At 43.7% G+C, this 26293-nt stretch overlaps 1 protein-coding gene across 2 annotated transcripts in view; it reads right to left on the bottom strand.

Moving 5' to 3' along the window:
* Positions 1–6198, bottom strand: part of MED13L (mediator complex subunit 13L) — a 271629-nt gene extending 265431 nt beyond the window's left edge. For both annotated transcript variants that reach the window (XM_074321652.2, XM_074321653.2), the window contains exon 1: positions 5987–6198. In XM_074321652.2, the coding sequence (XP_074177753.2) occupies positions 5987–6058 (72 nt within the window). In that variant the 5' untranslated portion in view covers positions 6059–6198. The remainder of the gene's footprint in view (positions 1–5986) is intronic.
* Between the last annotated feature and the right edge of the window lie 20095 nt (positions 6199–26293).

Genomic DNA, 26293 nt, shown 5'->3' with positions numbered 1-26293 from the left:
TGTAATCAATTCCGGAGGTTCTTTTAACAGTAATGGAATTTCGCCATACTGAAAAAAGTACAAAATGTAGAAAGCTGTCAACCAGGGCTCTGTGCTGTTTCACAGTAGTAGAAATACGGTTTTAATAAGATTCTACCACAATTCATCTAGAATGAGAAAGTAAAACACATAATAAACCAGAGTATGGAGATGCCAATGACATAATATTTTCCCTTGGACACAACAGATTCTCATCTAGAAAAAAAGAAGAAGAAAAAAGTCACCTTTTTCCTTTTTTTCAGACTGGAATCTAAATGTACTCTAAAAAGATTTTATTAGCTTAAAGGAGGAAAACAACTCCACTCCAACAAACATAACTAAAACATGCTAACATAAACACGAGTAAAACAGGAGTTCCTAAAAGACTACTACAGCCAATTTAAGAGGACAGAATCTATTGCATACAACAGATGATTTTAAAAATCAAATAACAAAACAATGTAGTAGAGTAAGGGAACTGTCTCTGAAATAAATGAGTCACAACATTTTAAGAAAATTTAAAACTATTTTCATATCAACTAAAGCAAAGATAGAAAACGATGATGTACATAAGTGACTTTATACTAAACAAAAAGTGGGCAGGCATACATATTTCATTCATGCAAATAAGTCTGAATTTACAATTCCCCGTTTATGTTAATATTTACCAAGATTAATGGAAAATCATCTCCCCTATGTAATGAAGTGAATTCCCCCAACAGAATAAAGCTAACACCTTCAAATCTTTCGAATAAACAATGAAAGCATATACTATAAAAGGAAATTATCTGAACCAGATCAAAAAGAAGTTCAATGACTCAGTTGGGGGGGAGTCCTAAATTCCAAGAATACATTACAAATACTGATTCATTAATTCCAAAACTCTAAGCAAGTCCTATGAAACAAATTATGTGTATGAATGCTCTTTAAAAACTATACCCCACAGCACATTTTGAGGCTACCTAATTACCTCACTTTGCAATGCATTAAATGTAATTTCTCAGAATAGGAATGTTTATAAAATGACAAAATAGAAAATTCTGGTAGCCAACACTACACAACACACAGAGTCTGGAAAGCAGATTAGTACACCATACATTTTAAACAAATGACACTAAGCAATGTTGCAGAAATTTTTTCTCCATTTCTAGTAAATGGTTGCAATGCACAGTTCAGTAATAATACCTAACATTCAACCATATCACAAATTATCATAAACTTTGTCTAACCTCCCTCACTGGCTGGCTAGCATCTGTGAAATAAATGTATCACCCACTCTCAGAAAAAAACAAATCAGCACCTTCTACTACTAGTTTAAAGGAGAACAGTACTATTTTATCCATATCAAAAATAAGTTAAATAATCTGAGAAAAATGTCTATTGTATCTTTGAATCAAACTTTGAGAGACAGTTGAATTAACTGTTCACAAACAAAATCGAAATAGGCAATCTTATTACTATGTACACTGAGTTTCGTCTCAATTTTAAATAATTTGACAACTATAACTACAGAATATACTATGTTTTGCAAAAGGTTATCATAATTTATGGCATATAGTACAAACTGGTGACAGAGGATCTTCTTTATTAATCTCAAGAGTAGAAGAGATTTCTGAAAGTGTGATGAATACAATTAACTCACAATTAACTAGGTAGGCTAAATTAGTGAACAAAAAAGATGAATCAATTTTTCCATACCTAATTAATATAATCCACTACTATAACTTAATGTTACTTAAAGGAATGCCTTAAGAGATTTTTTCCAAATAAATACCTAATCCAATCATGAAAAAAATGACCAAAACATTCCAAAAACAGTGCTAAGCTATACAGGCACCTGGCATAAACGCAATAAACCCTCCCTGTCCTAAAGGAACCCCGTCTCTATTCTCACAAAGAAGAAACAGACCCAACCTAACTTCCTCTCAATGTGCACTTCAAGCAATAACACAGCAACATATTTTGTAACATGCAAGTCTTGGGTACATTATTTTCTCTTTAAAATTATGAACTCATCACACGTACAAATGGCTCTTTAAAACGGTCCAGTAAACTGTTACACTATGCCTTAAATTGCTGTCTATTATGTACTTAAAAATATTTACTAGCAATTGGAGGTTAATATGGCAACTATTACCGGGTGGCAATTATTGCTATTAAAAATATATAAATACTGTAACACCATGTGCTACTAACAACAAAAGGCTAAACAAAAAACACCCATTAGCAAATTATAAACATTTTCATTAAAGAAAATGAACCATCGTGAAAAAAAGATGTTTTAAATGTAAATACTAAAACTGAAATTAGGATGGAAAAAAAAAATACCCTGTGTATGTATTTTGGCACTTGAGAAGATTAGAGAAATCAGTCTTTTCCTCATTTTCAATTAATAGTACGCCCCATTTGGTTCTAGCTGAAAAGAATGGATCTCAAAGTTTCTACATTTACAACTGTGTTCCCTTTCTGCAAAAAAACAAATCTCTTAAGAAAAAAAAAGTCAACAGATTACCTTAAAAGTTTCAAATATAGAACTAATGGTCCTTGATAGGAATTAAGTACTAATGTGTGTATGTGTGTTTCAATTGAGGGAGGAAGAATTTGATATCATCACCCAATTACCCCATAGTCAGGGAGATTCCAAGCAAATAAAACATGAATGTGGATCATACATACCTAAGAATTAGACTGCTTCATATCAAAGAGTATATACTTAAATCTAGTTAAAGGATACAAAATTGCTTTTCTCTGTATCATCTCAGTAGAGAAACAAACCTAAAGATATACTTACATCTGGAAATTATAATGTCTTCACACAAGGGTGAGTTGACATACCATAGGGTGCACTGTTCCAGTTTCCAAAAAGGCAGATTTAACACACTTAAATGAATTATAACTGAGTGAATATATAACAAGAGTCTCCCAGAAATTTGATGGACAGCATGAGAAAACAGTTTGGAGTCACAAAGGCACAGCTAGGCATGCATTTAATGCAGTAGCTACAAATCTCACAACAGTAAGAATAAGAAATATACAATGACCCATATCATGTATACACAATGGCATTTTCATGTTAGGAAAGGGGGGCAGGAGTTGACAGAGAATTTAAGAAATTTGATGCCACAGAAACTGATGCAGTAGAAAATCAGAAAGCAAAATAAGTAAAGGACTAACAAAAATCTTAAGGCACCTGATTGCACAATCAACTTTTGCTAAACCATAATGAACACCTCAAGGTAATACAAAGTCAGTGGGTCATTACTGTGGTACAGACTTTAATCTCCGGTTTATATTTCAATCCACGTAAATGTGAGTATCTGGGTAAATTCTCTATAAACAATACTTTTCTCTGCTCAGAAAACTGCAGACCAAAAAGAAAAATATATGCTATTATTAAGTACATAGAGTTCTTACAATACATGCTTTATTTTGAATAGGTGATGATTTTATCACGTTTGGAATTAATTATTCCATACAATGTACTTTAGGCAACATATTTTTAATATTCTAGGTTGTTGCTTTGTGTGATTTTCAAGAAAAATTCTCAGTTTGGAATGAGAAACGTTTACAATAATCAGCAGCTTTTTAACTGAGTCATAATTTTTAAAGAAAATTAGCAACTTATCCACCAGCCACATACAAGTGAATGTAGACATTTCAGTCCTTTAAAAAATTTCAACCCACGCATTTCTGCAGTTCTGAATTTCCAAATTTCAAACTAAAGAGTAATTCTGTTTTAAAAAAAAAGAAAGTATATTCAAAAATCAATTCCTGGTTTAAAGAGGTTTAGGACAGAAATACTCAAAGCACAAACCTTTACTAGGCCATAAAGTACAGAATCCTCTCATATAAAATTGTTTGTTTCTCCAAAAGAACCTCAAGCATCTTATCTCTTTAACATTATTATCCTTACTTAAGCTTAAAAGAAAGATAAAAGAAATATATCCTACAGACTGGCTACACACATTATATACTTTCATTTGTCTACAAAATCTATTGTATATAAATCAGCCCCATATACATAAGACATTACCAGTCAGCATGATATATGGTAATTTGGAGGATCCCTGCTCACTAACATTGGTCTACTTGGTTATTTTAATTACCTGTTAAAGTGTCAATGTGGTCACCAGCCGCCAAACAAAAACCATTTTAAATACCCCTTAATCAATATATTTGCTAATCTATGAAAGTCCCTGAACTTGACTGACACTAAATGATAGACTGAGAGGGAGAAAAGGAAAAATGAGTTTTATTCCCATATATCAAAAGATCAAGTGAAAATCATCAGCACTGAGAGGAAGAATCACAACTTATAATTGAATTTTAAGATTAAATATCTGAATAAAGATGCTGGGAGAAAAAAAAAAAATCGACCTGATCTTACTATAGTGAAAGCAAGGATACTATGCCAGTCTTGTAGATAAAAATCGCATGTTTTGATTTTTTTAATCTGCATAATGAAACATATTTAATAAAATAACACTTACATTTGAAAAGTTGGCAAGAATTTGTATTTACCCACTAGTCTCAAAGAAAAAAGCATCTATGGTACTCATAATTAAATGTAACTAATTACAATTTCAACACTAAATTATTTATCCAGTGTAAACAAGGATTAAGAGCAAATAATGTTTCTATCTACAGCAGAGGTTACAGAAAACAATTTCCAAAAATGCATCCTGTCCAAAAGGCAGTCCCCCCAAAAAGGGTACACAACTTAAAATAAGTTGGTTTTTTTTTTAAGGCTAAATTAAACAAACCGTTTAGCCAATTTTCCAATTATATTCTACGCTTGAAACATAATTGCCTTACATCTGTTTACAAATCTTTGCTCAATATTTAAACAAATTCGTAGTCTCCCGGGCACATAGCTATACATACAGTAACTCATGCACAAAGCACATATTTAAAGACCACGCACTGCAATTATTAGCCTAAACGCCAGGTTTAACAACGTGAATGTTTTCAGAGCTAGGTAATACGACCCAATAAAAAGCAAAGATGGCATTTACCACCAAATGTCACTGCCACCGCCAAGGAAGAGTTGCTGGAGCCCTATACATTTTTAATTTCGATGAATCTAGACGCCTTCGTCGGGTGCCAGGCTTCCCGGAGAACAATTGACACCCTAACTGCTTCAAGATTAAGGCAGGCGATTCAAATCCGAAGGAAAAGTTGTCAATTATCAGAGAGAGAGCGCGAGAGAGGCGAAGGCAGATAAAAGCGATGTTATCAAACCGCCCAGCTTGTTGCTTTTTTGTGTGTGTGTGGATTCGTTGTCAGGATAGAGAAAACAGTTTTTAAAAGACACAGGAGGAGAGAAAGAAGAAAAAGCTTTCTCCACCTTCCGTCGGCTCGGTGCAATGGCTTTAGGGCTCTCCAGCGTAGTAAGCCCCGAGAGGCAGGCGGCTGTCGATGTTTACAATCGCGGGAGCTTGGTGTGCAAGAGTCCTTTACTGACACAATCGCATTCAATCAACTGTTTTCGGGCGAAATTGCAGGTGTCATTATGGAATTTTTTTAAAAAATTCAAAAGGCGGGCGGGCGAGCAGCCGATCCGACAAGGGGGGGAGAAGGCTGCTTATCGCAGGCGCGGGCAGCACAAGGCAAAGCCTTTCACATTTAGGGGAAAAAAGGGGGGAAAGGGAGGGGAAGGGGGGTGTGATTGCAACAGAGGGTGGGCGTTCGAAGTGCGACCCAGAATCAGCAGCTTTGAGACTTCCACATGCAAATTCCACGCCGAGCGCCGCGCTCACAAATGATTTTTAAAGAGCCAAATAAACACTGGATGGGATCCAAGGCGAGGGAGAGACGATCCAAAAGGGGGAGAATCGGCAAGAGGCGAACAGCGGGGAGAAGCGAGGGAGGGGCGAAGTCCCGGCGGCGGGAGGAGAAAGTTGGTCGGCGGCGGAGGTCGGGGACCCCCCCCCGACACGGCCCCCCTCCCCGCAGCCCGGCTACTCACCAGCGAGAAGAGGTTGGAGTGACAATCCTCCAGGCTCGCCCCGTTCGCCACCCAGTTCGCTGCCGCAGTCATGATCCTCCGCGAGCCCGGCCGCCAGAGCGGGGCATGTCGGAGCGAGGCGTCCGAGGCGAGGCCGGGCCGGGCGGCGGCGCCTCGCTGGGGAGCGCGGGGCGGCCGGGCCGCCGCCGCCGCCGGGGGAGGGCGCGAGGGCCGGCGGGCTGGCGGCAGGCGCCGCGGCGACGCCGCGCCGGGGGCGGCGGGCCCGGGCCGGCGGGGGGGTCCGCGGCGGCCGCGCGGCTCCTTCCTGCTCGGGCGGCGGCGGCGGCGGCTCCCGGGGCTCCGGCGGCGGCGGGGGGCGCTGTCCGCGCGGCCCGGCGCCCTCCCCGCTTCTCAGGGCCGCTGCTGCCTCCCGGGCTGGCGCTGCGGGCCGGTCGCCGCCTCCGCCTTCCCTGTTCCTCAGCCGCCGCCGCCGCCGCCTTGTTTATCTCCAGCCACCGACTCCCCCTCGGCCCCCGCCGGCGCGTGAGGGGAGGCGAGCCCCGGAGCCGCCGCCGCCGCCTCGGAGCCGCCGCCGCCGCGGAGCGCGAACTCGCGAAGGGGGGGGTGCGGACGAAGCCAGCGGGCGACCCCGGCAGCCGAGCGACGTCCCCTCCTTCCTCTTCCTCCCCCACCCCCCCCTTCTCCCCAGTCAGCCTCGCTTCTCCTCCCTCCCCGGGCTCGCTTGCTCTGACAGCAATGGCGGCCGCCGACCGCGGCTCGGCCCGCCATTGGCTAGCGCCGAGTCACGTGACGGGCGCCGGCCGCGCGGGGGGGCCGGGGGCTGGCGGGGGAGGGGCCGGAGCGGCGGCGGCACGCCGGCGGCTCGCGGGCGGCGCTGCTGAGCTAATCGTGGCCGGGTTCTCCGGCCGGGAGACCGAGGAAGACGGAGAAGGAGAGAAAGAAGTGCGGGTGGCGCGGCTCCCGGGCGGGCGGCGGCTGGCGGGGCCGAGGCGGCGGTGGGCTGCTTCGCGTGGGCGCCGCGCCCCGCCCCTCGGGGGGCACAGATCTTTGCGGGGCGCGACCGCGAGCCCTAGGAACGCCGGTGGCGGCCGCAACGGAAGGCTCCAGTTCCCTCGCCTGTGCCCCCGATCGGCGCAGGCCGGCTGGCGTGGCGGGGGCTCGCTGTGAGCCAGGCAGGAGGTTCAAATGCTACGGGGAGTGTCTCGTGGAGGTCGCACTCCGTTGTCCGCGTTTTGCAGATGAGAAAACTGAAGCACAAAGAGATTAAGTCAAAGAGATTAAGTCACTTGCCGAGGTCGCATAGCGGGGAAGAGGAGGCGGAATTCGAACCCCTGTACCCATGCACAGTGAGGCTGAGCTCTTACACTAGGTTTTATAAGCCTCGCCCAGGGATATACATGGCTACCACTTAGTGAGCGCTTACTGTGTAGGAAGCAATATGCACGGAATACAGAAATGCCTTTGAACCCTTACTCCTAGGCATTGTGTGCATTCATTCATTCATTGCATAAATCTTTCCTGAGCTCTTGTTCTGTTCCAGAATATAACTGCCAGGCACTGTACTAGGGCTGTATTGGGAGCAGACCCTCCCTCTTGGCTCCATTCATTCAATAATCAACATTTCCTGAAAGCGTATGGCCTGGGGGAATCCAGAGGAGTGCGGGGGATGAGAAGGGTCTCCCGTTTACTCGCTGCAAAGGTGGGGAGGAGAGAACAACTTCACTAACAAGCCCCCAAACATGGAAGAGCCAGCTGTTTTAGGTGCATTGGACTAAAAGAGAGTAGTAACATGGAGTGTAACAAAAGAAGTCTTACGTGAATTGCGCTTTGGAACTACCACAAATAACTGCTAAAGGAAAACGCATGAGCAGCATGTTGTAATGTATTATTATCATGGCTGACACTATGTTATAATGAATATACATACATTATTTCACATGACCCTCAGAACAACCACATAAAGAAAATACTGTTATTATCCTCAGCCTATAATAAGTCTCAGAAATGCAGTGACATCTCCAAGCTCTCCAGTTAGTAAGTAGCTCAAACCCGGGTCTGTCTGGCTCCAGAGCCCAGACCTGAATCCAGAAGGCTCCATGAGCAGGTGCCTGTAGTTGGCTTGGGCACCCCTGGTTGTGTTACCTTGACCTACATAGAGTAGTCCCCCTTATCTGCGGTTTCAGTTAGTTACCCACGGTCAACAATGATCCAAAAATATTAAATGGAAAATTCCAGAAATAAATAATTCCTACGTTAAATTGCATGCAGATCCAAGTAGTGTGATGAAATTGCTCACCTTTCTGCCCCGTCCTGCCTGGGATATGAATCACCTATTTGTCCACCATGTCTGTGTTATACATGCTACCTGCCGACTTGGTTATCAGATCGGTTATCAGAGAGAGACCACAGTCATTTTAATTGTAGTGTATTGTTACAGTTGTTCTATTTTATTATTAGGTGTTGTTAATCTCTTACTATGCCTAATTTATAAATTAAAATATCATAGGTAAGAAAAATAAAGTATACATACAGTTTGGTATTAACCGAGGTTTCAGGCATCCATTCAGTGGGATTCCTGGAATGTATCCCTTGTGGATAAGGGGGGACTGCGTTTAATTCTCTAAGCCTCATTTCCTAACCTGTCAAAAAGAGATCCTAATTGCTGACTCATTGACCTCAGGTCAATGTTGTGCATTTCTATTAAGAGATTGTTGGTGACAGTGTTTAGAAAAAAAAGCCAAAGCACTTTATCAATATGCACAGTGTTACTTAGGCCTGAGCAAGGAGACGGTATGATGGTCCATCCTATGTAGGTGTATTTACATCCCAGAAGACCTTCATCCTACACACGTGGTCACCAAATTCTCATTGTTCAGCAAGTTTAGATTCAACTTTTTAAGGTCTCCCAGAGCAACCTAGTAGAAAAATGAGCAAAGGACATCAACAACTTAGAGAATAGGAAAGACATATGACTTTTAAATATATTATAAGATGCTCAACCTCACTCAGTGCTATGGACTGAATGTTTGTGTCCCCCTAAAATTCATATTGAAACCCTAATATCCAGAGTGATGGTATTTGGAGATGGGTCCTTTGGCAGATAACCAGGTCATGAGGGTGGAGCCCTCATGATGAGATTAGTGCCCTTATAAGAATAGACAAGAGATTGCTTTCCCTTAACCTTGAAGACATGACCAAGAAGAGGGCTCTTTCCAGGAATAAAATTGGCCAGCACCTTGATCTTGGACTTCCCAGCCTATAGAACTGTGAGAAATAAATTTCTGTTGTTTAAGCCACCCAATCTATGGTGATTTGTTACAGCAGCCCAAGAACATTAAGACACTCATCATAAGAAAAACAGAAACTAAAACCGTAATAAGCACTGACAATATTTTAAAAGCTTAGGCAAATGTGGAGGGAGCAGAACTCTTATCCACTGCCAGTAGAAATATAAATTAGCACCACAGCTTTGGGTGTCAATTTGGAGAATTTCAAAATGTGTAATGCACATACCTGTGACCCAACAATTCTATTTCTAGGAGTTTATCCTCCAGAGATACTTGTGTAGATATATAAAGACCTGTGTGCAAGGACCTGAACTGTAGTACTGTTTGTAGAGCAAAAACTGGCAGCAACCTACATGTTCATCATTTAGGGAGTGGTTAACAATATAATTTAATCCCACGTAATCATTAAAAATAATGAGTTAGCACTATGTGTACTAATATAGGATAATCTCAAAAATAGATTATTAATTGAGATATCCCTGGGAGATTGTAGTAACATTAGTTGCCTTTAGGGACGGGAGTCAGGGTGAGGAGAGGAATTTCTTTTCACTTGCTATTTTTCCTTTCTGTCTCCTCTCTGTCTCTCTCTCTCCCCCTCTCTCTCCCTCTATCCGTCCTTCCCTCTTCTTTCCTTCCTTCTTTCCTTCCTTCCTTCCCCTTTCTTTTTACCAAATTGTGTATATTATCTATTCAATGCAATAAGTTACAAACGACACCAATCAATCAATCAATAAAACTGAAAACTGAATAATCAAATGGCACCATAAAAGTACATTTATCAGCAAGTAAACAAGACAAACAAAAAACAAAAACAAAACCCCTCCTCTGAGGCGATCTCTTTGACTGTCAAAGCTGAGGCCCCTGAGTGGAAAAAGCCAGAGCACAGCATGTGATTGCCCTTGTCCGGTGAGTACAGAATGAGAACGCAGGGAGCAGGGGTTCTAGCCTCAGACACGCCACTGAGCAGCCCTGTTGTCTTAGATAAGCCACTCAACCTCTCTGGGCCTCAGTTTCCTCATGTGTGAAAAGGGCAGCTGGGGGATCCTTCAGTCATTTCTAGCAACAAAACTCTTTGACTCTCTGAACAGTTGAGATGACTGATAAAGATCCGTGGAGTTCTTACTCAACAGAGAAAGCAAAGGGAGTTGATGGAAAGCCTCAGGAGATAAGATGAAAGGCGAACAAAACAAAACCATCAACTGACTACTGGGAAGCAACAAGGCAGCAGGCACTCAGAATATGGAGTCCAGTTTCCTCGGTGGGGGGAGGGGGCCTCATCACAGGCGTCCTCATGACTTGGTTTCCCCCTGTGTCAGAATGCCTGCTGCCCGCACAGGAAACAGACGTTCCACTCTGCACAAGCCTCAGATCTCACTCTGAGAATGACAGGTTAGTTCCCTTTCATGGTTACCAAATGTAATGGCAGAGAGAAAATGGAAGCAAAAATATAACCAGAGGAGGAACCACCTATTAGAAAGACCACAGGAAGCTGCCACAGCTGCAGGATACGGGCGTATTGTAGGAGTTGAGTGTGGCTTCAAGCAAGACACACCTGGGGTTCCAATCCCTGCTCTGGTGTGCTCTAGCTGTGTGGGCAGGCTCGAGCAGGTCATTTAACCCCGGCCACCCATTTCTTCCTGTGCATTGACCTCCCGGAGTGATAACACAGGGACAGTTCTTAGCACAAGGCCCGGCCCCATAGGCTGGGATCGATAAATTAAAAACAGTCACTTGTTCATCCTCGTACAACGGAAAGCAGCACCCAGTCACATCCCTTGGAGGTTTTTTCCCTTTAAACTAAGCCTTACTGCATTTCTTTGATTGCAAATAACAAAAGTAACAAGAGGCTCGCGATCGCAAGTCAAACAATACAGAAGTGTACCAAGAAAAAGGAAATCCCTACCATACTCTATCACTCTCTATCGTACTGAGATCACCAATGTTAACAAGTTGTTGTGATTCCTTATTCTCCTTCCTCCCCGCTCATAGCAAAGAACGCAATTCAAATGCACATTTCTAAGAGAACTTTTTTTTACTTATTATGAAAATGGGATCATGTCACATGTATTATTTTGCAACCTGCTTTTTTCACAACAATTTATCACAACTATACCTCTAGGCCTATATATCTAGAGCTAACTCATTCTTTTATTAGTGGTATAATGTTTCATAGAACACCTGTGCCATAATTTATCCAATTATTCCCTTAGTCTTGAACATTTGGGGGGTTTCCAGGTTTTTCCTCCTCTAAATAAGGGTGCAGTAAATATCTTTATCCATACATCCTTATGTACTGACACTTTTATTTCTGTAAAATAAAGTCCCCGAAGAAGGATTGCTTTTTTATTGTTAATAAATGTGTATTTTTATTAATAAATATAGCCAGAAGACTGTCTCCAAAGATTGGAGCAATACACCGCCCCTCAAGCAGTAGGGGAGTGTCTATTTCCACACCAAGTGCCAGTATGTGGATATTGACAAATCTTTTTCCATTTTTGCCAACCTGATGGTGAACAATGGTATATCACGGTTGTTTGAATTTACTTTCCTCGAATTCTAGTGAGGTAGATTTTCTCTTGCATGTCTTGACCATTTGCATTTCCTCCTGAGTCATTCACTGCTCAAGTCAGTTGGTTAGAAGGAAAGAGAATTAAATGCAGTTCCAAGGAGACCAATAAGGGGCTCGGCACGATGACAAACACTGGTCTTTGGTCACTCCCTCACCTGATGTGGACAAGGCAATTCATTCCATAATTCCGTAAAGATTTTTCTGGATGCTTCCATGAGGCAGGGCTATCCTCATTCCTTTGCTTTCATAATTCAATTATTTAAGTTGCTGTTTTAAGTTCCCTCGGAGAGAATGGTCTTATACCAATCAAGCTGCACTGCCTTGGGCAATAACAGCTTTGCTCATAACCACCAAGGATTTCCTAATCGTTCCAACCTCTTCCCTAAGACAGTGCAGTCGATGAAGTAAAAATAACAGCAGTTGTTGCTGGCTCGGAGCAGGGCTTGAGGTGTGGGTGAGGTCAAGGGTTTTAGAGTCGGACAAAACCCGGTTCAAATCCCAACTCTGCCACTCACCCTCCTGACCTCTTGGGTTGTGATTAACCACCCCACCCCCACGCCCCCGCCTCCATGCCTCAGTTTTCCCATCCCTAAAGCAGGGACACCTTTATCCACCTCTTACAGCTATTGTGAGCACTTAAGCAGCTGCACACGAAACACTCAGCACCCTCCACCCCACACATAATAGGTGTTCAATAAATGTCAGCTACTCTTGTTAACACCCAGAGCTCCTTTTGACAAAATATAGGAGATTGAACTGCAAAAAACACCACCAAAGAGATCATTTAAGGAATAATTTGAGTTGCTAAAAATCACAATGAACTAAAGTTAACTGTATTCAGTGGCATTTTTACCTACCCTTTTACAGACATAAAAAGGACTCTTTTGCTTCTGGTAATGCTGATTTTAGAACGAATTTAGCAGCCCATGATGACTTGCTTTCAAATAGCCAATAATAAAGAAATATGTGAACGAGGTCCCCTGATATTTTTCTGCGACTACACTCACGCTTGACTAAAGACAGGTGACTATAGCCATCATTTTTCGACCTCCACTAAGCTGACGTGTTCTAGGCTGTGCCCATGGCAGGTGATGAAATGTATCATATAAAACTAAATTCGGGTCCCTCTGGATGGACACACATACAGACATACCCCTGAAACCTGATCAGCCTCAATAGACAACAGCCAACTTGGGTTTTAGGGTGAACAAAACCATTTTAAGAGAAGAGAGTGTTCATGAGGTGATTCTCCAACTCTTCCTGTCCAGGGCTGTGCAAGTGTGAATTTGATGCTCATGAAAGAAACAGCCTGCTCAGGTGGCCCAGAGCCAGGCTGTGCTCTGGGAGAGGAGGTGCCAACTTCTCTGGTAATTCTGCCAGCACACCTCGCCCTTGCTGTTTTCTCTGCTGCAGGCCAGACCCAAGCGTCCAGGGGTTTTGTAAGGAAGACAAATATCTTTTCACCGGTGGCCTAAATCAGGGACTTCAGCCGAGGTCTGGATAGGTGAGAAGGCAACTGATCTAACCATCCACCTGTGTGATATTGCTCTTTGAAGACGGACATCCAGGTCCCAGCATGTTAGACAAAGGCCACCGTCCTCCAGGGACCATATCCGGTCCCTCCAAACTGACTGGCACTTTAAGTTCGAAGCCTGAGAAGGGCTTCCTGCTCCCAAGAACAGGTGTGCTGTCTCCCTGCTGGCTGGGGCCAGACCTTGTTTCCTGCAACAGATCATTTTATTTAAAAGCAACCCTGGGAGAGAGCGCAGTCTTTACTCAGGCAACAATTTGGAGGCAATAAAAAACGCCACATGTGAAACTTGAGTCATCCCTTTGTCTTCATTTTGCCCCAGTGACAGATTCACTGGGCTTCTCCCGTCAGCTGGGTTACGGGTTCTCTCAACAAGGATGAGGCAAGCAACACATCTCTACTGCTTGTCTCAGTTTTTCCTTTTAAAATGGGCTGCCACCCTCTTAGGCCGCTGGTGAGTTCTAATCAATCGGTGTTTCAAATTGCGCACACAATTTCTCAATTTTCAAATGTGCTGACTGCAAGAGTCTATTGTGAATGGAAACGGAGTACGTCTGCGCAGTCACTCTGTTGCTGCTGTCGGTACAGATCGCTTCCCCAAGGAAATAAATTACATTTCATTCTCTATATATTGTTTACTTTATAGTCTCTTGATCTTACTTTGCTGACTTCTTGTTGTAGATTTTTCAGTAGCTTGGTTCCCACTTAATCACAACAGCTTCTGTAAATGTTAGCGAGTTGTGTTATGGGGATTTGCCGCCAGCATTTCACAGCGGTTACTGAACACAGAAGCCCCTTCTCTCGTCTACCAAAATACGTCGGTAAATATTCCCCTCACTTTAAAAAAAATAATAGACCCTTAAAATGATTTCCCAGCAGCAGACTTTATTCCATGTTATCCATGCAATAACGCAAGGCGCGTTTTGCATTGTTCCTTATTTGTGGTTTTATGAAGAGGTCACTGTGTACACTGACGCGCTTGTTCCTTATAATCTACTCAGTCATTGTCCCAAAATCCTGACAGAAGAAAGGCTTTCTTCTGCCCTCTCCTAACAGAGCTGCGTGGTGGCACCGGAAGGAAGCCAGCCAGCTAAGACATGCCCCCAACCACGTACCTGATTACACCTCTCCTTACTGAACCACCTTTTTGGGAGGGGACTGTTGTCTGCATGTGTTTATTGAGCTTATTTTATACCAGGCATTTAATTGTCACAACTATCGTACCAGGTAGGTCCTCTCCCAGTCCGTTTTACAGATGAGACAAGTGAGTCTCAGCGAGGTGAAGTGACTTGCCTGGTGTCGCTCAGCTTGGAAGTACAAGGCGGGATTTGAACCTCGGCCCTACGGACTCCTGTACTACGATGAGGCTAGAGAGCTCCCCCCAATTCAGACACCCTCTGCCCCTTGTTCTGAGCTTCCTGTCTTCACCCACCAAGTGTGTCTCCCCACAAATGTCCCACGGTGGCCTGGAGCAATTGAGCCAACGACCTCAGGAGCACAACTGAGCCAACGACCAGCCGTCTACTCTTGCATAAGTGGCCTCACCCCCTCTGAGCCTCAGTCTTCTCATCCGTAATGTGGGTATAATTAACCGGCCTCACAGAGCCATCTGTGATAACAAGCATGGGCATATGATTGAGCTCTTCCCATGTGCCAGGCACAGAGCCAAGAACTTCACACCATGACCTTTTAAATCCTCTCAACAACCCTACGTGGGAGATACTAGTATTACTCCATTTTGCAGATGGGGAAAGTGAAAAACGAAATGGAAATATCCAAAATGTGCCACCACCCACGCCTAAGCCGCTGTCCTCTTGGTGGCTCTCACTCCTTCTGCCCCAGCGCCACTACGCTCTCTTTTCCACGCAGCCATCAGAGGGATCCTATTCAGACCTAAATCAGAGCCTGTCACTGCTCTACGGCTCCCGTCTCACACAGAGTAAAAGCCAAACCCTGTGCCACGGCCTGCAGTGCCTGCGTGATCCGGCCTCATGGCTCTCTTGCCACTGTCCCTGTGCACACTCTGCTGCAGGCCCATGACCTCCTGGGGCTGCTCACATACCCAGCTCAGGGCACTGGCCCTTTCAGAGCCCCCTGCCCTCGGATCAGTTGTTCCCATATTGCAAAGGTCCTCTCAGGCCACTGCACCTAAAACAGTACGCTCCGTCCCCCCCTCTTGCACTCCTCTCTGTTTACTTTTCTCTTAGCATCTAAAACCACCTGATGTGTATTTGTCTTTATGTATTTTTGCCTGTCTCCCTCTCCCCACTGTTATAATCGAATCCCCATGAAGACAGGGTTGTTGGCTTTTTCCCCCCGTTTATTCACCACAGTAGCCCCGTGCCTTAAACACTGTTGGTGTTTAAGTAATATTTGTTAAATGAGAGAACTACAAAATAATACTAAGCAGTGCGTCCCTGGCCGATGCCTGGCATAGAGCAAGTGTCAATTAATACTGGCGGTTATGATCAGAGGTGTTAAACTACCTTGGCGGGAGGACGAGGCCATGTCAGCTTCAAGCCTCCATCCAACTCCATCCAGAAAAGTCGGTCTTCTGAGACCTGGAGGGACACTTCCCCCTCATAGCAGCCTAAAGGGGACAGCGACACTCCCTTGTCTGGAAGAAGGAGGATGTCCCAGACACAACAGGAGGGAGTTTCTCAGGCTTCTAGAAAGATCTGCAAAGTTACTGTACATCTTCAACAGCATGAGTGGGCAACTGCCTTCCAGAGCCAGAATTAGGGGCAAATCACGTAGCCTGAGCATCTCAAGTGAGTGTTGGGCCTCTCCACAGCGGCCTGGCCAGCACGGAGGATTCAATTTTGAGTAATAATTTGACTTTCTAATTTTGAAAGTAACACATGCCCTATAAAATATTCAAACATCAAAGAAATGTGTAATTTAGAAAAGGATACACACCCCTTTCCCCAACCCAGATAATTTACTGCTAATTTGGCATACTAGATATTCATCTTGAATTTATTTTCTAAGTATATTCTAGGATTTATCATTATTGCTGACAAAAATGGGGTCATACCCTACATAGCTTTTGCACCTTGCTTTTCCCCCCTTCATCGGGTTTATTGAGGTATCATTTAGATATAGTGCCATTCAGTGGTTTTAGTGTAAAGTTCTATGAGTTCTGACAAAACATCTACAGCTGTGCGAGCATCACCATAATAAAGATTTAGTACCGGTCCACTGCCCTCTCAAAATTCCTTGTGTCCCTTTGTAATCAACCTCTTTCTTCACCCCCTAGCTCCTGACAATGACTAATCTGCTCTCTGTCCCTATGTTCTGTCTTTTCCAAAATGTCATATAGATGGAATCACAGGGTACATAGTCCTTTGCTTCTGGTTTCTTTCACGCAGCATAAAGCATTTGAGGTTTCTCCATGTTGTAGCATGAATCAGTGCTTCACCCTTTTTTGTTGCTATATAATATGCCATTCTATGGACATACCACAGTGTGTTTATCCATTCACCAGCTGAAGGACATTGGGGCTATTTCCAGTTTGGGGGCAATTACAGATAAAGCCATGATAAACACTCACATACAAGTTTTGGTGTGAATATAAGTTTTCATTTCCCTTGGGTAAATAATCAGAAGTGGAATTGCTGGGCCATATGGTAAGTATATATCTAACTTGATAAGTAACTGCCGAACTGTTTTCCAAAGGGGCTTGTCCATGCACCTTGCTTTTATTTTTAACCCCACGAACATGTTATTATTTAATAATATGTATTTATTTGCTTATGAAAAACTGTTCCATCAGAATGTAAGCTCCATGAGGGCAAGGATACTGTCTCCTTTCTTCACTGCTACAACCTCTGCCTAGAACAGGGCCTGGCATGTAATAGGTGCTCAAGAAATGTGTGTAGGATGAATGAGCCCCACGGACCTCCCTTCACATTAAGGAAATGTAGGTCCGTGTTATTAACCTACAAGCGACAGTGTCGTGTATTCTGCGGTCCAGCTGGGCCTCACTTTCCTCCACTAGTCCCTTACTATGGGTCCTTGGGGTGCTTCAGTTTTTCACTTCAAGACAAGGCTAAGTCGACGGGCTTGCATATGTCTTTGTAAACCTGTGTGAGTTTTTCCTTTGAACAAATTTCTACAAGTACGATTGCTGGGTCTATGGAAAATCGCAACGTTCATAGCTATCACAAAAGGTTATGCCAATGTATACTTCTCCCAAGAGTGGAGGAGGCAGCCTGTTTCAGGAGATTACCTGTTTCACTGCAACCTTACCTGCACTGAGTATTGCCAGCGGGGAGAAATGTTAAATCCACACTGCTGGAAGTCTCAAGGTCAGCAAGTCCAATGCTTCTCTGATTTTTTGGATTTTATACAGGGGTACCATCCCTAGAAAGAATGGTGCAGACTGACATAGGACAGCCAACATCTTGTTTTGCCAAGGACCAAAAAAAAAAAAAATCAAAAAAAAAAATCGAGACTGAAACAAATCTACTATCTACAAAACATAGTACCTCCTATGGTTTTATAAATAAAAGGACATTTTCACTCTACTGAAAAATTTGAAAGGCAAACTCTGAGAATAAAATCAGTCTAATTGGAATATACTTGGACTTGGTTTTTCTATTTCACTGTGAATTGGGGAAAAGAATGCAGCCAGTGTCTCGTGGATGGGTTTGGATGGGAGCCTGGTTACCACCAGCAGGCCTGCGTAGGTGACCCTGAGAGGGCTCTAAATGAGAACAACAAAAGGTAGTTGGAAAAAAATGAAACTAAACAGGGGGAAGAAATGAAAGTGTTACAATTAGCTAATTGGGCCCAGTTCTTCTGGATGTAGCTCTCTCTTCCCCACTGTGCACGGAGCTCTTCTCCACATCAAAGACCACTGCTCGCCTGGAGAATTGGAACCAATGTTTATGGAGTGCTTTGAAGATGTAAAGTACTGTTTAAATGCTAAGTATTATTATTATTATTACTTTAAATTTTAAATACTTTTTTTTTTTCTTTTGGTGGGAACTTTTAATATGTTGGCACTTCTTAGCTACTGTTGAAAATGAGCCTGTCGCTAACTCATGCCTCGATTCAGGCTGCAGTGAGGCCAGAAACCCAACATACCTTTGGAATATCGAACCCAATTCAACCACTCTGTCCTTGTAAATTGTGTTTTCTGGGAAGATGAACACTGTCAATCTGACACTGTCAGTTTATGTAAGAACATGTCTCAAGATCTAATTGAAATACAGTATCTTTCCAGGCAGAGTTGATAGAGTTATCACATTACAGATTTTATTTGACTCTGCATCTCAATTCATTCCTTTGTATAGTTTCCAGATTTCTTCATAAAACAGAAATTAGACACAGTCTTGACATTAGAATTTCACGAAGAAGCAATCAAATCCAAATTACTTCGAAGAAGGAAAGGACTATAAAAGTGACTAAACAAAATGAAAGGAAAAAAGATTCCTGAGGGCCCTGGTTCATGAATTAATTTTCTTATTTGGTCCTTGGGACAAATCCAACCTAATTTAAGAGGTTGCCAGACATAAAACACAAGGAAAAACTTTTGCATCTGTGGCTACTAAGAGCCTAAAGATAAATATTATAAAGTTTGAAAGTCTTGTTGACTTTTCATCCTTTTATTTTTTTGGCATAAAACTCAGACAATGAACCCGACTGGTCAATATCCCTTTCATGTGTTCACCGTGTGCTAATAGACGCTTTTTTATTTTTTATTTTTTTGAGCATTGGTGGGGAATTTTTTAAATTAAAAAAATCATCAAAGCTTAAATGAATCACCCAACATAAAACTTGGATCCAAAATGCAACAGTCATTGGGCCTTTGCAATTTCCTATGGTAACCAAAGACCACACTGTGTTTTAAAAACTATACTAGTAATGAGATTCACAAGAGGTCTCAGGTTACTAAGTGGCTTTGAGCCTCTTTTGAAACTGAAGTAAAGGAAAATCTCATTAATTTGAACTGTGTTAATAATGGAATTTGTTATAATTCAACCTGGCCTAAGCTGCAGTTTACCTCTGGTCTACCTGTGAAGAAAAATTTACCAGAGTCACAGGGCAAAGAAGATTGTGCAAGGCATGTTTTATGTCCTTAAAAGAATAAACTGTTTTAAGGCTTTTAGCACCTCACTCTTACCCAAATAAATTCCTGCCAAATCCAGATGAGTTTTAAATGTTGATTAGAGCAGACAGGAAGTAATACTACTTGGGAACCCTTTCTTTGTCAAATTCTCCTCTGTACTCAAAAGAAATAAAGGTTCATTTTGTTTAAGGATTCTAAATAGTCCCTTTAATGCAGAAGGATCTCTTAACCTGCCTTTCATACCAATTGTCATGAATGAATGAGATTTTATTGAAGCAGTGGCAGAGATCTGTAATTACAACCACTAACAAAGGAAAGAACTCAAAATAATGTTTTTTTCCATGACACTTATATATGTGTCAGTCCGTGTGCTAAGTAAGCACTTTCTGATTTATTTATACTGAGCCTGGCAACCAACAGCTTCTTAATAGATGGTCACATTTACCGTTAAAGTAATCTGTATCTTCTTCTAGCTATAGGAGGACATTAACATCTGTTGGCCTCATTGGTCTCAATGGACAGATAAAGGATAATCAAAGGGAAATATACATAAATAAAGAAATAGATAATAGCTGATGGACGGATGGATAGATAGACATAGATAGATGGATGGATAAGTGGGTGGGTGGGTGGATGGGTGGATAGTTGAATAGATAGAAAGAAGCACGCAAAGCGAAGAAACAGGGAGAGATGGCACTTTGGACAAGCTAGCCAGGTGAATGGTTTTCCTCTCCATCCAATCACGAACGGTGGCAGGGCACATTAGAAAGTTAGCCATGAACCAAGAAAGACACAGCCTTCCTGGAGATCACAACAAGCTGGCTTAGGACTCTGTATTTGGTGCTCCTCTGACAAGGTCCCAAGGCTGTCGGGAACTAACAGGAGGAACCAAGCAGCCTAGATCCCAATCTGTTCAGGAGGCTGGAGAAAGGCTCAGTGGGGTGTGCCAAGTACGAAGTCCTGCTAACTTGAAGAACTGGTTTGATTCCATGATGCGTGAATTTGGTTTTCCTACCACAGTATTATTTCATGGTTGTCAGTTAATGGGTACCAAATTCTCCCTCCTTACAAGAAGGAAATGCCTCAAATTCCCACCATTCCATTCACATTAAAAAAATTGTTTTAAAGTTTTTTTCTTTATCTGATTATAAAAATAATACCCCAAAATTAAATAAATAAGATAAAATAAGAGAGAAAGAAAAGCCCATACAGCTCTTCATAAAAACATCAAACCATATAGAAAAATATGAATGAGCAAATGAAAATGACCTATGATATCCACTGCTAACACATTGGTAAATATCTAATTAAGCAATAAAAACCATATATTTAGAGAAGACTTACCATGTATCTGCCAATGGAGACACAGGGGACAAAATATAGTTACAGTTTCTGAGATTAGAGACTTCATAATCTACTAGAAGAAACCAATTAAATAAGCTTTTACAAGTGGGATGAGTATTTTGTAACTTGCTTTTTGCACTCAACAATGCCTCATGCGCACCTTCCCATGTCAATATGTATATATAACAGGGATAAAAGTATTTGTCACTCTTTCCCCTTAATATTTCTTCTAAAGAGAATTCACCTTTGCTTGCCTAATTCCTAGAACTCTTGTTGGGCCCATCAAGACTGGAGAAAGCTAAGACTGAGTACACTGATTGCATTAGGAAGGACCAGAAGCTACCTGGGATAGAAGAGGAGACCAAAATGGGAACAAAGGAATTAAGAAGGAAGGAATGTCTGAGGGTCAAAAAAAGAACAGGCTGAGGTCGGGAGGAAGTGAAGAGAAGCATTTGCAAGAGCAGCTGCTGTGATGAGGGAGACTTATGATCTTAAGGATTTTTCAAAGTAACTTCAATTAAGATGTCGATTATTACCCAATGCTTTGGGGATTGGAGACTTGTGACTCTTGGAATGGGACACTATGTCGAGACTTGCCACAATATGGCCGTTGTAGTTTCAGACCATGTAAAGCTACCTTATGCTTTTTAATGGCTGTGTAGTGTTCCATTGTGTGGATGTACCAAACTGTACGTAATCCTTTCCTTATAGGCAGACATGGAGGTTGTTCTAAGTGCTTTTGCTATTAAATATAAATTCCATGATGAACATCTTTAGCAGATCAGCAGATGCCTGGCTATTAGGATACAGAGCAGGCAGGAAGGATGACAAAGGGAGCAGAGTAAAATTTGGGGAGTGACAATATATTCATTATCTTGATTGTGGTGATAGTTTCACAGGTATATACATATGCCAAAATGTATCAAATTGTACAGTTTAAATATGAGCCAATTATTGCACATCGTTTATAATGTAATTAAGCTATAACGTAGATGATGATAGACAGTTCAGTGGGGTGGGGGCATGGGAAGGTGAACAAGAGAAAAGAGATCCAGCAGATACTGCGGGGCTGGGGACTGCGGAGGAAAGGAGAGTCAAGCATGATCTGAACTCCACGGTGTGGAGGGTTCTAGGGCTGAGGAGATGGGCAGGGCAAATGGCCTCATGCCTGTGCCTTGAACCATACTAGTTTCTCATCTGCAAGAGGGGTCTGTTCTTGCCCCAACAATGATTGCCCCAGAGCCCAGCCCTGTGCCTGGCACACAGTAGGCAATCAGTCAATGTTTGTCAACACAAACAGACCCCACCTAAGCCCCACCCAGCCAGCACTAACACACAGGCATCCCGGGCACCCCAGCCCTCTTTCTGGCAAAAGCCTGGACCATCTTCTCATGTCTAGCCCAATGGCTGTCTCCATTCCCACAATCTCCCTGCCCCTGGCTCTGCCTTCCATCTTCCACTCAAGCTTGTCTCTTGGACCTAATGAACAAATCTGCTTCTCCAGCCCTACCTTGGGAGCTCCTCTTTGAACATGGATCCATTCTCTCTTCCGGCTTCTGATGGTGACCACAGCTTTTGCAGAAGGCAGGTTATCAGAGGTGGTTAAGAGTCTGCGACAGCACAAACCCTCAGTTTGTGCCTCGACCCTGCCTGTCTTTAATTTCGTGGCTGTGGGCAGGTGAATTCCCCTCTCTGAGCCTCAATTTTCTCATCTGTAAAATGGGGGTAGGAAGTATTATTGACAATAGTGCCAGGATTCATAAAATAAAGGCACAAAGTGCTTAGCACGCTGTGTGGCACAAGCAGGCACTGAATAAAAGCATATTTTATTTTATTTTTTATATAGTAGTTAAGAGGTTAAGAGCTTGGGGTCTGGAATCAGGCTGACCCAAATTAAAATCCCAGATAATTGCCCTCGGGCAAGTGACTTAATTTCTCCGAGCTTCAGTTTCCTCCTCTATAAACCAGAGATGATAACAAATGCATCGGTTAAGAGCCTGGTAGGAAACAGAGGGCACATTCAAACTGGGTAATTTGAGGAGCGTTTAATAAAGGGATTATTTGCACAGGTGTGGGCAGGGCTTAAGAACAGGACAGAGTGCAATATCTGGGTCTAGCAAAGGAGGGCGCTGTTCCTGCCCTGGGCCTGCAGGAGCAAGGAGAAGGGTTCATTCTAGACCGTGGAAGGGGGCTGGATGAAGACACTCACCCAACAAGAGCTGTGGCTTTTGGAAGAGGCACAGCCAGCCCACACCAAACGAGGCAAGGAGGAACCTGGGCGGTTCATGGCCCAGACTCATTGTCTTTCTTCCCCTGATCTGCCAGAATGCATGGGAGCCCACGGAGGCCATCCACCTGGGTTCAGCCTGCTGAGCTCAGAGCACAGGGAGAGAGAGCGGTGAGGGGCAAGGAGATGAAATCCAACATACAAGGGTCCCACCTTGTAGGATCGATAGGATGAACTGAGATCACACCCATAAGGCATTGAGCACAGAGTAAGGCTTTGCTAAGCAGCAGGCAGCCCGTGATGACCCCAGAACCCATCCTAGCCTAGCTTCTCGTGGTTGGTATCAGGCCAGCCTTGACCCAACCTACAGGGCTGGGAATGGAACTGAGCTGATCTGCTCCATTCCGTGTTTACTTAGAGAAAACTTGGCCGCTGAAAGCAAGAAGACGTTGGCTGTGGTTTTCTGCAACAGCTGGGGGTGGAAGGGAGGCAAAGAGAGGGGAGTGGAACATACTAGGGCTTCTGAAAGCCAAGGGACCCCGGGGCCCAGGAATCTGAGAAGAGTCCACATTGAGGGCAGCGTGTGCTTGCAATCCCTCTGCCAAGGGACTGTGGATTTCAGGGCTGAGCAACGTGTCCTGGCACCTCATCCCCAGGAGGCAGGGCCATGGGGCAGCACCCAGCGCGGGCCATGTGGAATGTGCCACTTGGAACCGAGGCTCTTGCTTTTTAAAACTGGCTTGTAAATCTCTGTATAATTTTCAGGGTTTAGGAATTTTATTTTATCTGGATTAAAGTCATGTTCTGCTTTGGCATTGGAAGGCGTTTATGACTGTTAAAACAAGAAATGAAAAATATAGGCCTGGAATCAGGGAGACTCTCTCCTGCCAGACTCATAGGGGTTTGTCTTGGGGGCCAGGCTAAAGATCTTCTGCTCCCACTCCCCTGACTTCTCTGGTATTTTTTGATGAATCCAGGCTGACTGAATCGGAGAATCAAGTGCAAAGGCTTAGAAGGGCCCGTTAGGAAGAAAGACTTTACCTTTGCTTAGGTGAGCTCCCTCAGATCCCCTCACTCATTCTCTGTTTGCCCCCTCAAAGCACACCTTCCAGGGCATGGTGGAAAGGGCTTTCTCACCGTCACTGGCATGTGTCTGCCCTTGGTCTAGGAGGCCAATGGCTTCAGACTTTTGATTCATCATTCTGGGATAACTTTGAACTACCCGAAGTGCAATTTGGGGCAGGATGTAAGTAACTGAGATTCCAGCTTCCTTGGCACAGTTTTCCACCTTCTCTATTTCCTCTTGCTTTAAAGTATGCACACACACACACACACACACACTTCTATCTTAATGGCAAAAGTTATACATGCTTCACAAAAAACACTTGAGAAGCAAAGGAAAGCACCCAGGGGGCGGGGGAAGCAAAAAGTCATGAGAACAAATCACTCTAGCTTTTGGTGAAGTTTGTTCTAGTATTTTCCCTCCTAACTACCTATCACGTATCTATCTTGTTTTAATAGTATCGCAGACGGGGTGCAATCTTGTTGCCTGTATTTTCATGTATATATTGTGAGCATCTTTCCATTCCTGCCGATAACACACAGCGCTTTATCACATTAATACTAATGACCGCTGCTTATTAAGCACTGAGGTTAAGAATTCAGCCTTTGTCATCAGTTAGCTGGGTTCAAATCTTAGCTCAGTCAAGTTCTAGCTGCATTTTTGTTCAAGTTACTTACTCTTGCTGGACTTGAGTTTCCTCATCTGCAAAAGGGGGATACAATTTTATCTACCTCAGAGGGGAGGTCGCTGTGAGGACAGATAAAATTCTGTCAAATAAAAGTCTGGGGCATGTGCAGGGCCATAGTTAAGCACTCAATGAATTACAGTTGATATTCTTCCTGTTATGTCAGGCAGTGATCTGTGTAGGACATTTGGCTGTGTTTTTCGTTTCATGAGCGTGCTATGTGCAGCATTTTCTCTAAATCAGAACTTTGGGCTCCACAGCATTTGTTTCATGGGAAGCAGCGAGATGATTTTGAACTTCTATCTTTCCCCAAGAATACGCGACAAAATTGGCAGTCTGTGCTATGCAAAAATCCACCCAGAAATGGAAGAGAGGGACATTTGCACAAGCTGGGTTGTGTCTACAGAATTAGAAGGCACAGTTGGGCTAATTTTAGTGCCTAAAAAGTGGAAACATTGAACACATGCTTCATGGGGAAGGCAAGTTCTTGAAAGTGGCAAAAGGATCCCTCAGGATTGGTTGCATTGGGGGCCATTCCCTCAAGGATTGGGCACTGTCCGGATTTGTGCACAGCCTATGTGGCTGGAAATGAAAAGGTTGGGGGGGACGGGGAAAGGGTTAAATGTCCTTCAAGGCTCCAGGTTAGAAATGCCTGCGGAGACCTCATCTCGTTCACATTGCCTCTTCATTGTCTCGGTTTTCCCAGCTATCTGCTTTCCTTTGTCCTGCCACAGATAATTTTGATCCTGTGACCGGGCAGGCAGTCGGGGCTCTCTGGTATTTTGTCCTTTGGGATTTCTGAGCGCTGCAGCCCCTGTGATTGGCCTCACGTGGGCAAACTGCACACAACTCACTTTGTATCTGAGGAACAAGGGAGGGGGGGCTACCTCCTTTTCTCGCAGCCAATCAGGCGGGGGCTGAGAATTTATGAGATGGAGGCGAACCACTTTGAAGAAAGGCGCCCTTGTCTGCTGCCTCGCCATTGCTCGGTGGTGCGCGTGGGGCGGTGGGGAGGGGTGGGCACCGCCAGAGGGCCGGCGCCCTGGGGATGGAGGGGGAAAGAAAAGAATCTGAGAAACCAGGGTCAAAAGTCTTTCTGTGAACAGGAAAGAAAACTGAGCAGGCTGCCTTCCTCCTTGCAGGTGTGTTCTCACAATGGGGAGCCACGGCCCTCCCCAAGGGGCGGGAGGGATAGTGGCATCGCAGCCCCTGCCTGCATTTGCCCCTAGCCTCGCCACTTCTCATCTGCAAGCAGAACCTGGGGGGGGGGGGGGGGGTCCGGAACACTTCCAGAAGCAATCATGGCAGCTAACATAGAAGTAGCAACATCTCCACCGGGGCAGAGAGTTGCAGCTCCCGATCTTCCCGTCTTCACGTGCTTTGCCTTCATACCTCTGAGCCTCGGTGTCCTCATCTGTAAAATGAGGTGGTTAATAATAGCACCGTGCTCGTAGGGCTGTGGCGAGGAATGTGTACAAAGCACGTAGCACAGCCGCCTGGTACCCAGGAAGTGCTGAATAAGGAG

This window comes from Rhinolophus sinicus, chromosome 9, assembly GCF_057876585.1.
Source record: "Rhinolophus sinicus isolate RSI-liver-muscle chromosome 9, RSI-T2T, whole genome shotgun sequence".
Classification (NCBI taxonomy): domain Eukaryota; kingdom Metazoa; phylum Chordata; class Mammalia; order Chiroptera; family Rhinolophidae; genus Rhinolophus; species Rhinolophus sinicus.
This window is presented reverse-complemented; position numbering and strand designations above follow the sequence as displayed.